Source organism: Strongylocentrotus purpuratus, unplaced genomic scaffold (assembly GCF_000002235.5).
Source record: "Strongylocentrotus purpuratus isolate Spur 01 unplaced genomic scaffold, Spur_5.0 spur5_scaffold_14, whole genome shotgun sequence".
Taxonomy (NCBI): Eukaryota; Metazoa; Echinodermata; class Echinoidea; order Camarodonta; family Strongylocentrotidae; genus Strongylocentrotus; species Strongylocentrotus purpuratus.
Window position 1 is genome coordinate 27,186,309 of NW_022145599.1, and position 21,047 is coordinate 27,207,355.

Consider the following 21,047-nt stretch of genomic DNA (forward strand, 5'->3'; position numbering starts at 1 on the left):
GAACTGGGAGACTGAGAAGGTAGGGGGGGGGGGGGGGGTAGAAAGAGGCCTGCCGGGAGAGAGAGAGAGGATAAGAGTAAATACTCACTGTGTATGAAAAACTACAGTTCATAGTGCCACCGTCAATGTCTTTTTTCCCCTTCTTTTTCTAAGGCGTATTTGGGTTAGAGCCATCTCAAACCAGGCGGAAAATTAAAAAGAATGACAATTGGGTCCTAAGGAAATTCACATTCATAAAAATTAAAAAAAACTTCCTTCCGATAATTCTATGACCGAAGCAAAAAATAATGGGAATATAGATGAAAACATATACATCTGAGAACGAGAGAGAGAGAGAGAGAGAGAGAGAGAGAAGGGTTGATCTTTATTATTATAATTTCAGCGTTGTTTTAGTTGTTTTCATCCCCATAAATTCTTACGGGCCTTCCTTTAAAATAAAGGGACGCTGACCTTTCATCCAGCACTTTATATTAGATGAAGGATTTTCGCCCTTTTTTTTCATTAGTAAAGGGGTCACACCCCTTTTGCCACGCCCCTTCTTCGCCTCTAGCTTTGTGACTGTGGGTCTCGATCTCGCGCTTACGTCACGTACGCGCGCGCGCGCGCTCGTCAATTATTTTCCCGAAGTGTTGTAATTGTAAACACTCATCGAGATGGTTGTGATGGAGGCCGAGGGAATTGTTAACAACGTTGTCCACTGTCATATCTTTGATATTATATATGGAAATATCACGGAATTAAGATAATACCACATTTGAAAATAAGATGAGTATGGAAAAGAACCGTGAGAACAGATATGCAGGTATTCCAAGACTCGAAGATTACAGCGCTTCACCGACATTCGGGTTCGTCGAAGAATCTCCATCGGTAAGCTAATTTCAATTCCAGCCGAAACTGCGGCGGAGCTTTACGTATGAGTATGAGCTTTGTTCAGGGGTCTGTGAGCTGTACTTGTCTAGCTCTAGTATGGGTCTGTGCATTCCAGAGAGTGCTTCTGCTCTCGGCAGAATTTATATTGGGTGCACGCACGATGTCAATTATAGATTTGACAAAACCTTAGGCTAGGGATAGGGCACACTGTCTCGACTAGCACTGTATTCTATTGTAGCTGTTTATGAGCCGACTTGCAGCTGTGTGGATGCCTGCAGTCAATTATGAATCCTAGATCTATTCATGATTGTAAACGTAAGGTTTCCAATAACTTAGATAGGAATAACCATCTGGTATGGGTCATTTCTTTAATTAAACTGACATTTGTTGACATTTCCCATACACGTATAGAGGCGGTCAGAGAAGCCAGGCCAGATGCAATCTCAGCGGAACAACCGTTGATATCAGAGACTGAAGCTTTCGGTCTACCAATAACTAAGCTTTATTTTCCTGATCAATTAATGAATGACTGCTTATAGAGCTTTCTTTGAAAATTTGAATGTGAACCTTTTGAACATCTGTACAACTGAATTTCCTTTTATTTATTTATTTTGATAAATTATCACATGACTTTCAAATATGAAGTGAAGCATGACACAAGTTTTAAATCATTGCAAAATTATCTTTGTTTTTGCTGAACTCCAGTTCTTCAACATCTTTCAAGTTTTAAGAGCAACCTTAAATCCCATTTTTTCAATTGTGTGTTTTGAAGACGTAAATTCATTCATTCTTTCATTTTTGTATTTTTTTTCTTTCTTCTGTAAATGTACACTATTCCTTTGCCATGATGTAATGTGTGCCCTAATATTTTGAAGTGCCTTGAGCATTTAATTAGAATGGATAATGACACTATACACTGTATTATTATATATTATATTATTATTATACATGTATTAAAGACTTTTGTCAATCATCTGTTATTTGGTGGGGAGGCGCACACAAGTGAAAAAAGAAGGAAGGTCATCACGTTTTTGGAAAAAGAAAATAGAAAAATTAAAATAGGTTATTAGGTTTTCCCTCTCTTTCTTTCTTCCTTTTTTTTGGGGGGGGGGGGGGGGGGGAATGGGGAAGGAGCACATGCCCTATGTACACCATTGATCCACAACTGTTTGTAAGAGTATACTGAAATTTGATTAAAGCTCATAAAATATAACAGTACACAACACTATAATGTTCCCTTTTTTCTTTTTGTTTCAGCTGAATCTCCCTGAATACTTCCAGCGATGGGTCGAACTAGCCACTCATACCGAAGAGCTGATCAGGAGTGGTCAGATCAGGCAAGAGGTTCACCAGGTAAGTGGGGCATTTTCTTTACAGGCTATAGCCCTCATACATGAGAGCAGTACGTGAGCGATGGGTCGGCTGCCCGCAAAAAGGCTGTGAGAGCTACAGTATATGTATTGTCTATGAGAGGAATGGCCTTGTTTGCAGGCAGCCAATGAATTTAGATTTTAAAAACTTCTAAAGAGTTTTGGTAAATTGACAAAGAGCTCAGGGGGGTGTTTCACAAAGATCCTAAGTAGAACTTAACTCTAAGTTGGACTTCAAAATTATGGACAGCCATTGGAGTCTTAAAATGAAATATATTCAAAAGCAGAAATTCAAGTATTTTATACTTTTTTATAGATTCCAAATCCAGAACATGAAATCTCCTTGATGATAGAAAATATGAATGATTTGAATCAACATTTTATGCCTTTCAAAATAACTTTTACAAAATATTTTCAAAGATGCTAACGGCTTTTCATAATTTTTAAGTCCAACTTAGAGATAAGTTCAACTTAGAATCTTTGTGAAACACCCCCCTGGACCTCTGTCCTCTGGTATAAAACACATTTAGAATATATAAATATTGATGTGAGAAATTCACCCATTTGCCACACATCCTAAAAGAGCTCCTGCAAACAGAAAGGTATTTTTGTTCTTTTTTGCTGATTGACAGGTTGTGACAGCAAACAAGACTTGTAGTAAACAAGATGGACAATGGCTGGCCTTCTGGCAGGCCTTTAACAAAGTTTTCTGAGGCCTGAGGGTTCACTTGACTGGTGGCCCACGAGACCAACATCAGTTTGGCTAGCCTTCTGAAAAGTTAGTTGGGAGCCCCAAATTCGCCAAAGCTTTGATGGCAAAATTTCATTTAAATTGTATCATAATGTGAAAGAGGATGTCATTCAAGACACACTTCTGCAAAGATTCCCCCCCCCCCAAAAAAAAGGTGTATTTGAAGACAGATATCAATTGATAAAAGAATACATCAGTTGGGTTTTCTGTTGTAAGCAGAAAACCTAAATTTTGTATTCTTTCATCAATAATCGACTTCAAACACATTTGTTTGAAAATCCTTGCAGAAATGTATCTTAAATATCATCCTATTTCACATTATGATACAATTTAAGTAAAATTTTGCCATAAAAATTAGGGCTCCCAACACTTTAGAGGGGCTTTAAAAATGCATTTAGAAATTTCATTTTAATTCGGAAATGCAGTGTTTATGTATACCGGTATGTTAATCAAGAAAAAAAGAGTGTGTGTTTGTCTCTGTGTACATGTACATGCTTGCTTGAAAGAGGGGAGGATTTGGGGAAGATTGTTTACTATGAACACATAACATGACTTTGTAATTGGTCTATCACATTCGGTAGCCATGGGTAAAGTCTGTATACTATGATGTAATGTATTAATAGTAATTTTGATGGAGCCGTATGTTATTGTTAATAAATAAATAATATTCCTGGCATTATCCTTTGGTTTCGTATGAAATGTCTATCATTTGACCCTTTTGATTTTAAGTGACATTTAATTGAACTCTCAAGGATTTTAAAATATCAACCATTTTAATGATTATTTATTTGCTAAAACTTTAAGAATAACAGACCTCCCATACAAGAAGAATTGATTTTTCAAAATTTAGCCCTTGTGCATTTTCTCAAACGCTGAGCAGAAATCTATACTTTTTTATATACATAAACTTTATGTGAGGAAAAAACCTATACCACAGCTTTGTCAACTCTTGTGGAAATGACTACAATGTGAAAGGAAATGAGTTTTTACCAAAGTTTGAAAATGTCTCCCCCGGGAAAGGAATTAATTAATGAGGGTTGAAAATTTGTCAATATATGTTGGTCAATTTTGTTTCGCCGAATCCACCGGCCTGTCACTGTAACCATTATTCTCTCATTTCCTTTTTTTCATTATACATACCGGTATGTATAATTTGATTTTGAAAATCGTCAGTCGCCATAATAAACAAATAAACATGATAAATTGTTTCTAAACTAAATTACTAAATTGAAACTGGTAATAGTGAAGAATTGAACTCTCAAGGAAGATTTTGTTAATGTTATATATCTATTTATGTATACATTTATTTATTTCACTTATTTATTTTTTCACTTATTAATTTATTCTTTATTCATTCATTTAATCATTCATTCATTCATTAATTCATTCATTCATTCATTCATTTATTCATTCATGTTATTCATTGGTTCATTGGTTCGTTCGTTCATTCCTTTGTTCATTCCTTCATTCGTTCCTTCATTCGTCCTTCATTCGTTCGTTCGTTCGTCCTTCATTCGTTACTTCGTTTTTTGTTCGTTCGTTCCTTCATTCGTTCATTCGTTCATTCATTCGTTTGTTCGTTTATACGTTTGTTCTTTCATTTAAAACTCTAAAAACTCGAAAAAATAATTGATATACACTACATGCAAAAATCTCTATTCATGTTTCGGCTTAAATCCGGCATTCTTCCCCCATCACTATTCATTTTATTCCAACATAATTTTCATTTTCATTCCTACCCAACCAGGCATTCCAATGACTATGTCACCTATTTAACGCAAAAACAGCCTTAGCTCAAAACTCACTGACATTCTGGCCCTGATTCCTGGAATGCACTACCCCCTGAAATAAAAACGATGAATACAATGCTATCCTTCAAAAGAGCAGTGAAAAAGTTTCTTATTGCTCATTAGTGCACCAACAAAATAATTTTCAGTACTCTTTACTTTTTTTTGCTTCCATTCATTGAAACGTTGATTATAACCTTCCATGACCTGGTATGAATAAACGTATGAATAAAGAGTGGCCTTCTTGGGATACTGAATAAACACTGTCTTGTATACAGGGCTCAAATTAATTTTTTGTCCACGGGGGCTCTTCCCCCGAAAAAAGAGCCCCCGTGAGCCTTCTCACGGGGGCTCTTTTATTACTGACGGGGGCTCTAAATACAAATATCCATTGAATTGGTACCTATGATACTCCTCAATTATTTGCTATTTCATCATTATCATTTCAATCAGCATTTTCCCTCTTAAAAATTTACAAGCTACATAGCTGTTACTGGCCTGTGTATATAATATATACGCATACAACACTGATCTTTATGATGTCTTTAACGTGACATGTCTTCTTCTCCCCTTGCAAACGAAAAAGAAAACATGGTCATTAAAAGGGATTAAGCGACAAATAATGATTGTGATTCAAATTGATGCGAATATTTGTTTGAATAAGCACTATTATTCACCCGAATCATTTTTGTAAAAATAACTTTTACAAATCTCAGCCATGCTTACTGAGTTGAGACGTTCCATTCAATTTAAAATACCCATTACATAATACACTTCTCCTAATCTCAAAGTGATCTTACAGCACAGTGGCAGAATTGCATGGCTGAGATTTGTAAAAGTCGTTTTTACAAAGAAGATTCTGGTGAAAAGCATTGCATATTCAAAAAAATCCTTGCATCAATTTGAATCACAATGATTATTTGTCGCATGGTCCTTTTATTAAATAACCTTGTTTTCTGTTTTGTTTGCATAGGGAGAAGAAGCTATGTCTCGTTAAGAAATCATAAAGATCAGTTGTATTATGCGTATATACATATGATACCAGAACAAATGTTGATTATCAGAATGTCATTTTGGAATACCTCTATACAAATACCACATTGTCTTTAGCCCGTATTAGTATTAGTTATGATCCAATATAAAGCTATTATTCTTTATTTAATTCAGTATAATGCTTTTCCTCAAAAGTAGTTTTGCTATTTTTTTAGGATTGAGACGCTAAGAAATAGTTTAAATGTACATTACACGAACCCTGAACCATTGCAAAATGATGGTGGTTCTCTCTCTCTCTCTCTTTATTTTAATCATGCATTATCAACTACATATAAAGCAGCAACCAAAAACTTAGGGTTATCTGAGATAGGTGAAAGTAAGAGTTAAAAAGAAAGTCATGCTAAAACGGCGCTTCACTTCCCCCCGCCCCCTGAAAAAAATAAAACAGATTAGTAGTCCTCCTCTCCAGAATCCCCCTCCCCCTCCCCCTCCCCCCCCCCTGCTTAAATATCACATTTTCACTTGGCAGCCCAAGGGGGCCGGGGGGGGGGGGGGGTGGGAGGAGGGGGTTAAACCCCCAACCCCCCCCCCCCCCCGCCGTAGATCTGCCCATGTTATCATATCATTCCACGCAGGGGCGGCGATCCGGGGGGGGGGGGGACGGGGGGGACACGTCCCCCCCTCAATTTTTTTAGGGGGGGGATTGTCCCCCCCTGGAAATTTGAAAAATTTAGACTAATAAAATTGCAAAAAAAATCTCGCTCGGTCGCTACGCTCCCTCGCATAACATCCTTGTAAAAAAAAATTCGCATTTCGTCCCCCCCGGTCATTAACAGAAATCGCCGCCCCTGATTCCACGACATTTTGGTCTTCCTCTTCTCCTCAAAAGGGACTTTTAGATTTGCGTGTTACGTCCTTTTAAGGCACTGGCAATCACATGTGACGTCCTTTTAAGCACTGGCAGTGCCTTAAAAGGAGGTCACACGTTGCAGTCCACGTTCTCATCGTGCAAATCTAAAAGTCCCTAATATTGATTTACTGGTCGAGGTTCATTATTTGCTGACAACGAAAAACTTCTCCAGGCCATGACCATGTTTCTGCCCTTGCCCGATCGCCTCCAGCTCCAGCAGACATGGCGCGGCAGCGTGCACACGCACCGCTACTAACGGCGCAGTAGGCCTATAACCACTGCTGACGGCGGCACTGCACTGCGAGCTGAATCGGTAATAATAGGCCTACTCATAAAACGAGAAATCTTGCACGCTAATCTTAGTTCCATTTCATTGGTTTAAGGTTTGAAAATTGAAACTCAATATTGTGTTAAAGTTATAACAGAAAAGATTATCTTTATTTTATAATTCCACCGGGGCGATTTTTAATTTTGCAATTGCCCCCGTGAGCAACCTGACGGGGGCGATTTTGTAGCTCACGGGGGCGAATCGCCCACCGCCCCCGTGTATTTTGAGCGCTGCTTGTATACAAACATTTCAAGGCTCCGACTCGAAGGCCCAGGTTTAAAATCAGCTGGCTGATCTCACATTCACATTCATATTGTCCGAACCTCGCGAGTCTTCTCATTCTATTATATCCCAAGTTGGCCACTCAATATTCAAATTTGCATCTTCTTTTTTATCTTTATATAACAAATTGAAATCCAACTTTCACGTACATTTTTGAATCTTGATGTCCATCCCCTCTTTCTTGTTTTTCTTCTTTTTTCTGTCTTTTTCCCCTTTTACCAATATTTTTTACCTCCATATTTTAAGGGTAGTCATACTATCAAGCTTTGCTTACTTTGTCAACCCTCCTGTTTGATGTTTTTGATTAGTTACAGCCAGCCTTACTTTATTCTACATATATTCTTTTGTCATGTGTAAATTTGCAATGTTTATTTGTTATATATTGTAAAAATGCAAAAGAAAAAGAAAATCAAACAGAAATAAATGAATAAATCAAAATCAAATAAATTAAATTTATTCATTCATATTTGTTAATATATTTTTACCAGAGCTCTGTGTTTTTCCATGAAAGTAATGTCTTGTACTTTACATTTAACTTGTATCAGTTTGATAGAATATACACAGATTTATTAACATTTCTGCATGTAATTAGCAAGTCTATGATTTATTAATTGATGTGTTCTATCTTTGACATTACTATTTGCTGCCAATACTTGATGATTAACAACAAGAATGATTTTAAATTAACCCAATGACTATACACTGTATCATCTGATTCCCAGTGCTCGTTATAGGGATCACCCAGTTCTTTTTTGTTTCATTTTTGTCATGGCTTTCTAGCTTCCAGTGCTGGATCACACTCGACTTGATAGCCCCCAAGCTTATAAAGCTGCCATGGTGTGTTTAGTAGCCCTCACACAGGCCTATGTATGGTGTGAAGGGGAGGATGGAATTCCTGAGGTAATTAGGCTTAATTAGTTTTCAAGATTTTTGCTATCATTTATTCATTTTGTAATCTTCATGCCTTTAAAATTAGTCCCAATGCTGCAGCATATATATATGTACATGTGAGTGGCCTTGCTAGGGCAGCCATTAATTTTGACGGAATCAGCATCATTATAGGGGGAGGGAGCCCGGTTCTTAAAGGATGAAATTAACAAGCTGTTTGATGATCAAGGGGAGGATGTGGGATGGGGTTGAATTTGTTACGTTCTATTCCACCTCCTTCTTTTACTCTTTTTTAATCTTTTTTTAAATTTTCTTTTTTTTATGAATTTATATGTTTTTACCATTTGAGTTTCCATCTGAGAGGGGGGGGGGGGGGGGAGGGGTACTGGATCCCCTGTACCCCAAAGAGCTTCACGACTGTTACTTGTCACAGGTTTTTTTTCTTCAAAATAAAAAAATGTATATCATAGAAACTTTTTTATATTGGGTACCGGTATACTCTGGAGAAGCTCATTACGCAAGGTCATGTTGAGGGTCAATGGAAACATGGTAGGCCAAAAGTTAATGAGGCCAAAAGTTTAATGGGCTGATGGAATACAAGAGATTACTGGCATAAACATCTTCACATCAGCTATAATCGCTATGCTGTAGGATAGAAGTGGTTGGAATTTTATCATCAGTAGGGTCACAAAGGGTCAGTCAGACTCGTAGGACGACAAACGATACTTGGCAGATAATTAGAAGAATTCACTCTTGGAAATTTAAATATCTAGCTGTATCAAAAGAGATGTAGTCTTTGGCTTATGACAGAATATTTGTACGCCTGTTAGGAATGGACTTTGATCAGGAATTGAAAATAAAAGAAGAGAAAAGGTGCCCTGCAGTATTAGTACAGGCACACTGGTTATACTGCAGACCTCTCCCCACTTTTAGTCTTAATTTTTTTTTTTTAATGGGTATGTATTGTATGGCTGAATAATATATCAAGATTGAATAAGGAATTGTTAATGCAGCCTACAATGTAAGTACATTTTAAATGGAGATGATTTTGAAATCAATACATTCAACATTATCATTTTATTTTACTTTGCTGCATTATTTTTTCCCCCGGTAATTTCCTTCTAATAAAGGTCCTACCTCGATGTCTTGCTGTCCCTTTAGCAGCTGTAGCAGACTATCTTCAAGTACCTCCGTCCATGCACTCGTACAGTTTTGGTCTCATCAATTGGAAACTCACAGATCCAGACGGGAAAGTAGAACTCGAGTACGTTTTTCTTTACACAGCTACATGTATAGTTACCACCAATGTGACAATGAAATAAACCGATTCTTTGACCACGTAAATAATAAATGCACAAAATTGAATATGGACAAAATGCTGTTAGACCAGTTGGATAATACACAAACTGTAAAGACGAAGTATATAAAACTAAGATTGAACATGGAGCCACTGACATTTAAAATAAACAAGCTTGCCGCCTGTGTCTTTGATTCTTCCCCATTCCCCCAGCAATTTAGAAACGCTTGTGCAAATCTGTGGAGGGTCTGATGAATCCTGGTTCTTCTGCACAGCAACCCAGGTGGAATTAGACTTTGCTCCAGCCCTTAACAGTATGATAGAAGCACAGAAGGTAATTAAAGAAAAACTGGAATAATTTGTTGTTGAATATTTTGTTTTTGTTGGTGGATTTTTCCTCAAAATACTTGAACCCTAAAACAGAAAGGAAGGGAGTTTAATATAGAGAGAGTGAGGGAGGGAGGGAAGGAGGGATGGATGTTGGAGAAAGGTTGATATATATATATATATATATATATATATATATATATATATATATATATGTAGATAGACAGATAGGTAGATATATAGACAAAGAGGGGGAAGGAGTGAGAGAGAGAGAGAGAGAGAGAGAGAGAAGGGGGAGGAAACAAGCAAGCAAAAGCCAAGGGAGGAAGGAGGAAAGAGGGGATAATAGGAAAAAAAAAGAGGGAAACAGAGAGAGAGAGAGATTCAAGGGAGAGGAGGAGAAAGATGAATAGATCAGAGCAATAATAATAACAATTATATAGCGCTCAATACATTGATCCAACGATGTGCCTAAGCGCTTTACAGGTATATTATTACCCCGGTTGTCGGAGAGATAGAGATAGAGATAGAGAAAGGAAAAAAATAGTGACAGAGGAAAAGCAGGGTCAAGATATTAATTGGTAGGACCTAGGAGATACATAGAGAGAGAGAGAGAGAGAGAGAGAGAGAGAGGGGGGAGAAAAATAAATCTCATAATTAAGTACAGTGTTTTTTTTTTTTTTTTTTTTGTGGCAGTCTTTGAAGCAAAACTTTTCAATTTTTGTAGCGTATGTTTAAATTGCAATTGTGATGATTTGACCTTTTTGATCCTTAATCTAACCAAGTTTTCTTCCAGATAATTGTCTCCCCTTGTAGCATTGAAGTGTGAATATTTGATGAGAAACGCTTATGCTATCAATCAAAGTTTCTGTGATGGAATGGATTTTGTAACAATTTGATTGCATTACTATTTTCAGTGTCAAAGTGTGTGGGCAGAACAGAAACCTTAAAGGGGTACGTCCAACATGGCATCAAGTTGATTTTAATCACAGTAGAAAAATCAGAGAAACAGATCACTGAAAGTGTGCGAAAAAAATAATGAAATTGCTTGGGAAAGTTTAAAAGTATCTTCACCTATGATGAGGTGCAATGGTAAACCGCAGCTTTTTTTCTGTGAACTAAATGAATGGCGAGTGAGGATGAAAAGGTAGCTGTGTGCAGCAACGGTCTTATGCGTACTCGCTGTGTTGTATAAACATACAAAAACGTGAAGTGCTGTACACCTAAAACACTCCTGCAGTTGTAGTTTAATAGCCATGTGTGAACAAGCCTTTAAAGTTGTGATTTATGATAGACAAATTGGCTGCAGGCTTTCATGACGAAACACCCTGAGTCGTGCACGTCATTTGTTACCAATTTCAAAATATGGCTTAAGGCATCAGGTGGGGCACAATTGCAAAACTGAAAGGTTAATGCAAGGGTTTGAACCAAAGGTTATTTGGTGATTGTTTTGTTTTATTTCTGTAATGATTTAAAATGGTACACTCAATCATTACACATTTTCCTGCTTTTCCCTGTCGTTTTTTACTTTTTTCCTTGTTTGCCACTTCTTTTGGCATTATCTCGAAATAAACATCTTTTTTCACTTTTCTGAGATTTTTTCTCACCTCTCCCTTCAAAAATCTGTCTTCCTCACTTAAGTGTAATGTTTCTATCGGTAATCTCTTTTTCGTAGGCCGTCGTTGACAAGGATGTGCACAAGATGATCAAAGAGTTGCAGACAATAGAGGGAGCTGTACACAAGATGAAAAACAGTTTTAGCAAGATGATTGGTAATCAAAGAGTAGTACGATGTTATTTTTCTAATACCCCATTCACAGTGGCCTCAAACACCGCGACAGCAGCGGGACTGTCCCGCTGCTGTCGCGGTGTTGTCTTCAGTGTGAAGGCTCGGACCCGTTATAAACTATCGCGGGATAACACCGCCTAGCGATAACGCCGACACAAACTATCGCTAGGGACGCCTAGCTACAGCAGCGGGACAGTCCCGCTGCTGTCGCGGTGTTTACTCAGTGTGAAGGCTTTCCGCTATAACACCGCGACAAACACGTGTGATTTGTTTACTTACCTATCACTGACCTCTTTTCTACAGCAACGGGGAACATAAAGTGAAATAGAAATAAAGTAACCAGTGGATTCAAATTGATTTTATTATTATGTAGGTATTATAATTATCCAAATAAAAATATTTCACACTTCAAAAAATTAAAATATTCTGACTGGAAGCAATAAAAATGCTAGTTTTTTAAAAAGTAATATGATCGAGGATACAAAAAGCATGTTTACCGCGCAATTTCAAGCAAGTATTTCCGGTCATATCGGGGTCACTCGCGGGTCATGAGCCATGCATACACGTGTTTGTTACGGAGGTAATAAAAATCACCCGCTGCAGCGTGAATGGGTACATGATATTTATCCCGCTGCTGCAGCGGGATAACTTTTCTACTGTGAATGCATTTGTAGCGGTGTTATGGCGGTGTCGCCGCTCCGCTACAACGCCGCTACAAATTTCAAAACCACTGTGAATGGGGTATTAAAGTCTTATGTCTGTTTGGAGCCAGAAGGGTGTTAACTCATATACTTTAACACCCTTTCGGCTCTGAACAGATGATTATACATGTATCGTGCATTTAATAAATCATACATTTTAAGTAAATTATAATTAATTTCATTACATTGCAGTCTTGAATTATTGATGACCCGTTTTGGAAAACATTGATATTCAAAGCTGCATCACACTTTTTGAAAATTCAAGTAAAGTTACTGAGGAGAGAACTGAGCATTCATCATATTTTTTGATTATAACAAATTAGAGAGTTCCCAATCGCATCAAAGTTTAGTGATTAATCTGCCACTTTAAGACTTGTATCTAGCCTCTCTCTCCTTTCTCAATCTCTCCCTCATTAACTATTCCTCTAAATATCTTTCATGGACCCCCCCCCCCCCATTTTCTTACATGTACAGTTTCTAACTCTACCCTATCTGAATCTTTCTCCCTGTTTATCTGGATCTCTTTTTCATCAGTGCCATTTCAAATCCATAACCTCTCTTTTCACTAATAACTTCAAGTCTTCCTCATTCCTTTATACCTTGCATCTGATTGTGATGGATAAGATTTCTTGATATTTAGAACGTCACATTCATCATCTCTGTATTTCAAATGGGTTCTCAGACTACGAAAGTAATTACAAGTGATAATGAGATAATCCATCAATGTTCCTGTTTTGTGTGTGAAGGCTTTAATAGGTGTAAAAAGAAAGAGAGAGAGGGAGGGGGATGAGAGAGGAGAAAGAGGACGGGGGAGGGGGAAAGAGGGAAGAGTGGAGGGGGATTGAGGAAGAAAGGAAAGGACAGAGGGAGAGAGGAAGGATGGAAGGGGGATTGGAAAGTGAGTGAGGGAACTACCTATCACTGAAATAATATTGGAAAGGGGAACAATGAAGGATTATCTCATCATCACTTGTAATTACTTTTGTAATTTGAAGAAGGAGATTGGGAAGGGGAAGGAGGGTAGGAGAGGTGAAAAGAAGGGAGATAGGGAGAAAGTTAAATAGAGAGGGGTAGGAAGAGAAAAGGGGATGGGAAAAAGTTGTAGAGAAAGAGGGAGGAAAATGGGAACTGTGAGAGAGAGAGAGAGAGAGAGAGAGAGAGAGAGAGGGAGAGGAGAGAGAGACAGAAGAGGAGAGGAGAGGAGATAGGAGAGAAGATGAAAGAGAGAGAGAGAGAGAGAGAGAGAGAGAACGAGAGGGGGCGAGGAGTGATATGGGATGGAGGGAGAAATAAAGGGCGGCAGAAAGTAAGGGAAAGGAAAGAGATATAGTAAGGGGAGGGGCATACTAAGAAAAATGCTCTAAAAGATATGTACCTTTCATTTTTGGGGTATTTAGAGAATGCATATGAAATTGCAGGAATCAATTTATTGAAAATCAGCCTTAACACCAAACTCTCTTTAATCTCATAATTAAGATTTTGTCAAGTAACAACCCTAAGCAGACCCTATAGATTCCCTGGAAAGCCAGTTCAATGTATATCTACAGAACAGTTCATCTCTTCAGAGCAAGAAAGGCATTAACTTTGAGTGTAATGAGGTAACACTCTTTTTGCTCCAAACAGATCATTTTTTATCCGTTGAAAATTGCCTTCAATTTTAAAAATAAAGTGCGATATTATAATCTTGAATTCAGCAGTGAACTCATTTTCTCTACCAGACTATTATTTATACATGTTCATAATTACACTGTAGATGAATATTATTACATAACAATTCTTTATTCTCTTTTGTACAGATGGATGCAGGCCTCATGTTTTCTACAATGTATTCAGACCATTCCTAGCTGGGTAAGGAAGTGACAGAGAATGTGAATTTTCAAGATTTTACGACAATCAATAACACTTTGCGATTTCCAAGAGATAGAATAAGCATCACATTATTCATTTTGTATAAATTTCATATAGAATATTGGTACTAAGACAACTTTATAAAAAAAAAAGGAATTTGGCTGGGTGAATTTGAAAGTACATAATTCATTTAATCTAACATTTCCAGAAATGTCAAAATATGTGCATACACATTAAGGTTATATATGAATAATTCATTGTATATATGTCTCAGGAATGTGTTCAGGAATGTGTTTAGGAATTTTAGTGCAAATACATGTAATGATAATAATAATAATAATATGTCCATAATTACAGTCCATTTATGTGGTGCAGCTATATGAATAAACTCTACTGGGCTTAATACATAGTATCTTAGATTAATGTCTTAATTACCAAAGGAAATTGGTGCCTGTATGTATTGGTATTGATTTTAAATGTTCTCAGTTCTTTATTTTCTGTTCTAAGAAATCAAATAGATGAATTACATGGCTTTATTTACAATTTAGCACTATTCTAGGTAATCAAAGTATTATCATCTGTCGAGAGCCAGACGGCTACTATATGGCATTTAACACAGAGTCAATTGATAGACCCTCTTGCTCTTACCATATGATATACAGATACCAATGTTATTCCATTTGATATAGGCTAATACCTTACATCTCTTGGTCAGCCCTCTGTCTTCGCTGACAAACTGACTCAGGCGGACATCTGTTTGAAACTGAGTTGCGTCTTTCGGATGGTGAAGTTGAAGGTCGGTCCCCAGATGTAAATAATCATATCTGATTGATACACATCTGTAGAAACCCAATTACACATACACACACACACACTCACACATCCACAATTAGATATTAATTGACAAAATTTTGAATAGTTTTCTTCTTTTTTATTTTTGATCAACAGTTGGGATGCACCCGCCTTTAAGAAGAAGGGACTCAAAGGGTTAATCTATGAGGGAGTCAGTGAAGAGCCACTCTCGGTGAGTATGAATCTGTATATATCAGACATCTTCTTCTGTAAAGATGTGCTAGTTTTGAAGGCATTAACTAAAGGGAATGCGGACAAAAGCTATATTGTCTGTTGAGAGTATATTAAAGGCATTATCTCTGTGGATAACGCCTTTGTAGCTTTCAGCAGAGACAATTTTTCTTTGATAATATGTTTTCATATAAAGTTACCTTTTATCAGTTATCAGTGGCCTGAAAACCCAGAAATTATGATTTTTTATCTTGGAGATACAAGTTTCAATATCTCATTCATGTGAATTCAGAGTTATCTTGTAAACAGAAAACCTTAATTTACACTGTCCCGATCTTTCGGAATTCTCTTGATGACTCTTTCCAGGGGCGTACGCAGGATTTTTTCAAGGGGGGGGGTTTTAAAATATTTTGCTCCCGAAAATTTGAAAATCGCGTCGGCCGAAAAGTCGCTCAGTGGGGGGGGGGGGGGGGGTAAGCGGACACTTTTTTTTTTTTTTTTTTGGAGGCCAAAAAAAAACCGCAACGACTCAGCCGGCACAAAAGTCGCTCAGTGAGGGGGGGGGGGGGGGGGGGTAAGCGGACACTTTTTTTTTGTTTTTTGGAGGCCAAAAAAAATCGGGGGGTAAGCGGACACTTTTTTTTTTTTTTTGGAGGCCAAAAAAAATCGCAACGACTCAGCCGGCAGAAAAGTCGCTCAGTGGGGGGGGGGGGGGTAAGCGGACACTTTTTTTTTTTTTTTTGGTCTCAAAATTTCAAAATTTGACATTTTTTTACGTAGGGGGGGGGGTAAGGTCACCTTATTTAAGTTAGCCGTGGGTATAATTTTTTTTTTTTTTTTTTTTTTTTTTTTTTATAAAAAAAAAAAAAAAAAAAAGCCAAAGGGGGGGTTTTAGTTTTTTTTTAGGGGGGTTTACATACATTAAAATACCAAAGGGGGGGGGTTTGAACCCCAAAACACCCCCCCTGCGTACGCCCTGACTCTTTCAAACACTCACCAAGTCTATTTTCAATTAAACTTAATTCGCAGTTTAATAAAGCTACTTAACACTTAGCAGGCGCGGATCCAGGATTTTTTAGGGGCGGGGGGCCCAATTTCTTTTTTTTTTGCTCCCGAAAATTTGAAAATCGCGCTGGCCGAAAAGTCGCTCAGTGTGGGGGGGGGGTAAGTACTTTTTGGGGGGGGGGGCCCTCAAAAATTGAAAATTTGCACCCCCCTTCCTAAATATATGTTGTATCTCCCTCAAGGCCAGTCCATATTATATATGACCTAACTCTATGATTCATTATTTGTATCATTGATGTCCAGTACACAGGAGGCAGTGCTGCTCAGAGTTCCACGTTACAATGTCTCGACGCTGCTCTAGGTGTAACCCATCAAGAATCACAAGGTATAGCTCTTTTTGTTCCTTCACAGTGGTATTCTTGTACGATGAATTGTACAACACATCATAGGCTTCCTAAGAGAATTGCTTTGCTAGAAGATTTCCAATAATGATTTTCAATAATCTCTTTATAAGGATATAAAAGTCAGGTGCAATTTTAACAGAATTTATTTTACTTGGTAGATGTTAAAATGTAGGTTGAAGACATTCTAGTTCAATACCAGTGGTGTAGTAATGGTTGTATAATGGCAGCTGTTGATACATAATAATCCCCTAATTTCCAAAATAATAAAACAATTCAGTTGCTTTCTTCACCTCTCTGCATGGTGGCCTGGGCGCCATTCTTGCAATTTTGCAAAAAACAATTAGCATCAATTGATTAAAGGATTGCTTTGTGCAACACAATAACTTTGCAAAATTATAAGTTTCCGGCCTTCGTTATAGCTCCATGACAACCTTTATCAATCTTGCGCTGGAAACAGTTAAATAATCTTAAAAGCCTTTGGTATGTCTATCCCATGATAAATTATAATGTGGCATATAAAGAGCTAAAACTCTTCTGGTTTTAAGCAGACAGAGTGATGATATATGTTGTATATAACATTCTTATTTTTTTGGATTATCCAAGATGAGTTTAAGTCCTGTCTTTAACCCAACAATGTCATAACGGTTTCATTGTGCTAGTGATGCAGTGTGTGATTATCTTTGTTCTTAATTACAGACAAATTGTGCAAGTCCTTTCAGCAGTATATGCCCAAGCCACACAGAGATCTTATAAAGGCTATACAGGAAGGACCATCAATAAAAGAATTTGGTAAGGATCAAAACAAGATTGCTTCTGTCAATTTCATACAAGTACATATATAATTATATGCACTCCATTTAAATGTATCATCAAATCTTATAATCTGTGAGATTAATTGCTCCTCAATTTATTTTATTAGATGCATTTCATTCCTTTGACAATTTTAAACTTTTGAAATTATTTTTTATCTTTTTTGTGATGTTTATGATGTGCTATGATGAATTAATTATCGTGATTGGTGAACTTATGCTTGGTGCACCTTGGTTTAATGACGATACCTCAATGCGTTATATTAAACATTGTGAAAATGGACACCAGACACTCCCATTTCCTGCATCTAAGCACACCCAAACAGATCTAGAGAGGTCCCATTTTTTCAACACAGGTGCATATGCCTGTCATCATAACCCATTGACTACTGACCACCAGGTTACAGTAGACAATGAGTTAAAACACATTTCCAATACAAAATTATTATTATTATTCATTTTTTCTTTATAAATCTGTAATTCCAGTTCATAACTCTGGGTCATCAAAAGCAGTCGAGTGCTTCAATAACAGTCTCATGGCAGTCAAAGGTTTCCGAGATATCCACCTTCAGATTGTAACTAGGTGAGTTTGGAATACTAAGTCAAAGGATAAAGGATATTTTCGAGTTGCGAGAGGGAGACTGTAATTCCATACAACGTACTGTCTTGAAGCTGATATTGAAAAGTTGATATTATACATGTAGTAAATAAGAAATATGATTTGGACCACCAAATGCAGAGGTACATGTTAACAAATTTAAAGGTCTTTGTTTAATTGAGGACATCATACCAGGACAAGGATATTTTAACAATAACCTCTTAGATAGATGATAGATAAATGGTATTTATTGATTCATTTCCATGTATCGCAGTTACAAGTAACTGAATTGTGCATGAATAAAACATTGATGGTGAAGACAATTATACATTTCAAGTGATATCACAGTAAAAAGTAATTGAATTGCACATGAGTAAATTGCTGGAAAAAAGCAAGAACTTAGGGTTTGAACCGCTCTCGGGCAATTTGTATTGTGGATAGATAGCTGTCAGGGCACATTTATTTGTCAAAAATGTGGGTCATGGCAACATCCCAGTCCCTTCTAGTGACCAAAGAACATTTAATACCGGGATTTGTAAAGTCATGCTTATATGAGCAACTGGCTCACTGGGACTTCATTTTTCCTGCAGAAGGGCATTGAAAAGGGATCAGTTCAGAGGGATTAAAAGTGTATGAAGATGTATAGAGATTGATAAGCTTCAACGAAAGCATCTTTGTGAGGTTAATCTTCAACATCCCAGTCCCTTCCAGTGTGACTAAAGTAACATTACCAGGATTTTCTTATTTGAGCAACTGGCTCACTGGGACTTGAAGTCATGTTTCCTGCAGAAGGGTATTGTGAACAGGGATCAGTTCAGAGGGATTAGAAGTGTATGATAATGTATAGAGATTGATAGGCTTCAAGGAAAGCATCTTTGTGAGGTTAATCTTCAGTATCTTTGATCTTTTCAGGTACATCATTATCATGTCACAGAAGAGTAATGCGAATAAGAAGTATCTGACGCAGCATGAGGCTGGTACTGGAGGGTCAGGTGGGTCTCTGTTTGAATTGCTGTCATTTGCTACATGTACATGAAATGGTGTAGCTCCATGAGGCCTAAAAAAAGAAAGATGTAATATTGCCTTTTAGGTGCCAAAACATGGGTCGGTCAGAATTTTTTTTTTTTATAATTTTTTTTCCCCTTTTTTTCCCCCTCTTTGGGCTGATATTTTTCAGTTTGTAATGCTTTAAGATTTGTTTTCCTTTTTTAAGCCGACCATAGATTTCAAGATTTTATGGGTCGGTCGCAAAGGGCAATATACTTGAAATAATTAAATCACAATTCACAACCCCTTAGTAATCTCAATGTTCAGTCATTCCTAAATTTGTAATGTTTCACCAGCCTGTTTCTCTGCTTCCTGGACAGTTGTTTATCCAAATCAACTGGGAAAAGAGGTTTCATTGCCATTCCACTAATGTGATTATCTTTGTGCCAATTCAACTTAATCTAATGGCATGCAAAAGCAGTCTTCTTTTTCAGAGCTTTGACAATTATTCATTGAATTTTCCCTCCCTCAGAAATAACCTTTGCTCCCCCTCGCCACTTTTTAAACAACAATTGGGTAATTCCATGCACGGTGCCCCATATCAGCTGTAACATAGGCCTATATCCATTTATTTCAGCAAAAAATGAAAATCTCTTGATATGACTTCTCCTGGTTTCACTAACATTATGAAGTGGTCTTCATATGATATGATATGATTAATTTCTTAATTAAATAATTAAATTAAATTGAATTGAATTGAATTGAAATTGAAATTGAATTGGATTGAATTGAAATTGAAATTGAAATTGAAATTGAAATTGAAATTGAAATTGAAATTGGAATGGAATTAAATTGAAATAGAAGGAAAAAAAGACTTGTCTTGCACAGTTGAAATGGTCCTAAGCAATGAATTGTCCATCTCCCCCTTCCCACCCCCTCTAGGTTTCATGACGTTCTTGAAGGGACTTCGAGATGCCACCATTTGCACCATGCTGGGTAGGGATCTAAATGAGCACACCACTACGGCAGATGCAGTTGCCAAGACAACAAATGGTGCCATCTGTAAGAGTAGTCGTCAAGATGTGGAGTGGAGTAGATGGAAGAAATACATAGCATTTCTGACTCTTTGTGTACTGGTAGTGCTTCTTATCATTTTGATCATCTTTCTGGCATGGACGTCTATGGTACCATTGTATACATACATCTACATATGGCTAGTATGGAAAGTTATACTGCAGTAGGCTTAGGATTGCACCATGTGAGAGAGTGGGGAGGATTGGGGAGCTAGTCCTGGAAAGGACAATCAGTAATCTTTCTTTCTTGAGTGTGTGAGTAGTCCTGATAAGGACTGTTGGTAATCTTTCTTGAGCTTATAGTTCTAAAGAGAACTATGTGTGTAGTTGTTTTACTTACTGAATTGTTCTGTTTATTGCCTGTTTTAAAAACAGAGAAGACACCAAAATTTTGAATGTGCATTAATTCATTTAACTGTTTTCATTCTGTGCAGCTTTTGTACTTATCTGTATTTTGTACTTGTCTTTCTGCCTGTTTTAATAACAGAGAAGCCACTGACATTCTGAATGTGCATTAATTCATTGTCTGTATTCACTCATACTGGTATGTGCTATATTTTGTACTTGTCTTTCAACAATGTTATCTAAATGCTGATCCCTTACAAAAATGTACCATGGTAACCATGGTACTTTTGTCCAAATAAGGGAGTTTACAGATAGCACATGGTACAAATGACCCCCCAAATCCACAGATCTTTTACACATGGAGAAGTTCCACTTTGAGCATCTTAGAATAATAACTGCCAAAGTCCTAGATGTGCTTCATGAATACTTTTTGTTTGCCCTCTTGAAAGGAATACTTCCACCTTCGTATCTTAGAATGTACCATTGGTGCATAAATCAATACTGTTACATAACTTTCCTGAGTGCATGTCCAGTATTCATCTCTGGTGGGTTTTACCTTTTTGGTACAAATGACCTGTATCTGTAAACTCCCTTATTACCATCCACCATGGTAACCATGGTTATCATGGTACCTAAACAATGAAATACATTGTTTAATGACC

General features: G+C 37.2%; 1 protein-coding gene across 1 annotated transcript; it reads left to right on the plus strand.

Moving 5' to 3' along the window:
- The first annotated feature begins 635 nt into the window (after positions 1 to 635).
- Positions 636 to 20,724, plus strand: LOC754565 (indoleamine 2,3-dioxygenase 2). The gene is made up of 13 exons (XM_030984609.1): positions 636 to 867; positions 2,128 to 2,223; positions 8,072 to 8,191; positions 9,310 to 9,443; positions 9,690 to 9,810; positions 11,479 to 11,575; positions 14,090 to 14,141; positions 15,090 to 15,165; positions 16,473 to 16,554; positions 17,270 to 17,362; positions 17,869 to 17,965; positions 18,893 to 18,972; positions 19,910 to 20,724. Exons 1-13 carry the CDS (start codon positions 766 to 768, stop codon positions 20,206 to 20,208), a joined length of 1,449 nt encoding a protein of 482 aa, XP_030840469.1. The 5' UTR covers positions 636 to 765; the 3' UTR covers positions 20,209 to 20,724.
- The last annotated feature ends 323 nt before the right edge of the window (positions 20,725 to 21,047 follow it).

Coding starts and splice junctions, on each gene's coding strand:
- LOC754565 (XM_030984609.1), top strand. CDS start 766: ATGAGTATGGAAAAGAACCGTGAGAACAGATATGCAGGTATTCCAAGA. Junction 14,142..15,089: donor TTCAGACCATTCCTAGCTGG/GTAAGGAAGTGA, acceptor TTTGATCAACAG/TTGGGATGCACCCGCCTTTA. Junction 17,363..17,868: donor ACCATCAATAAAAGAATTTG/GTAAGGATCAAA, acceptor CTGTAATTCCAG/TTCATAACTCTGGGTCATCA.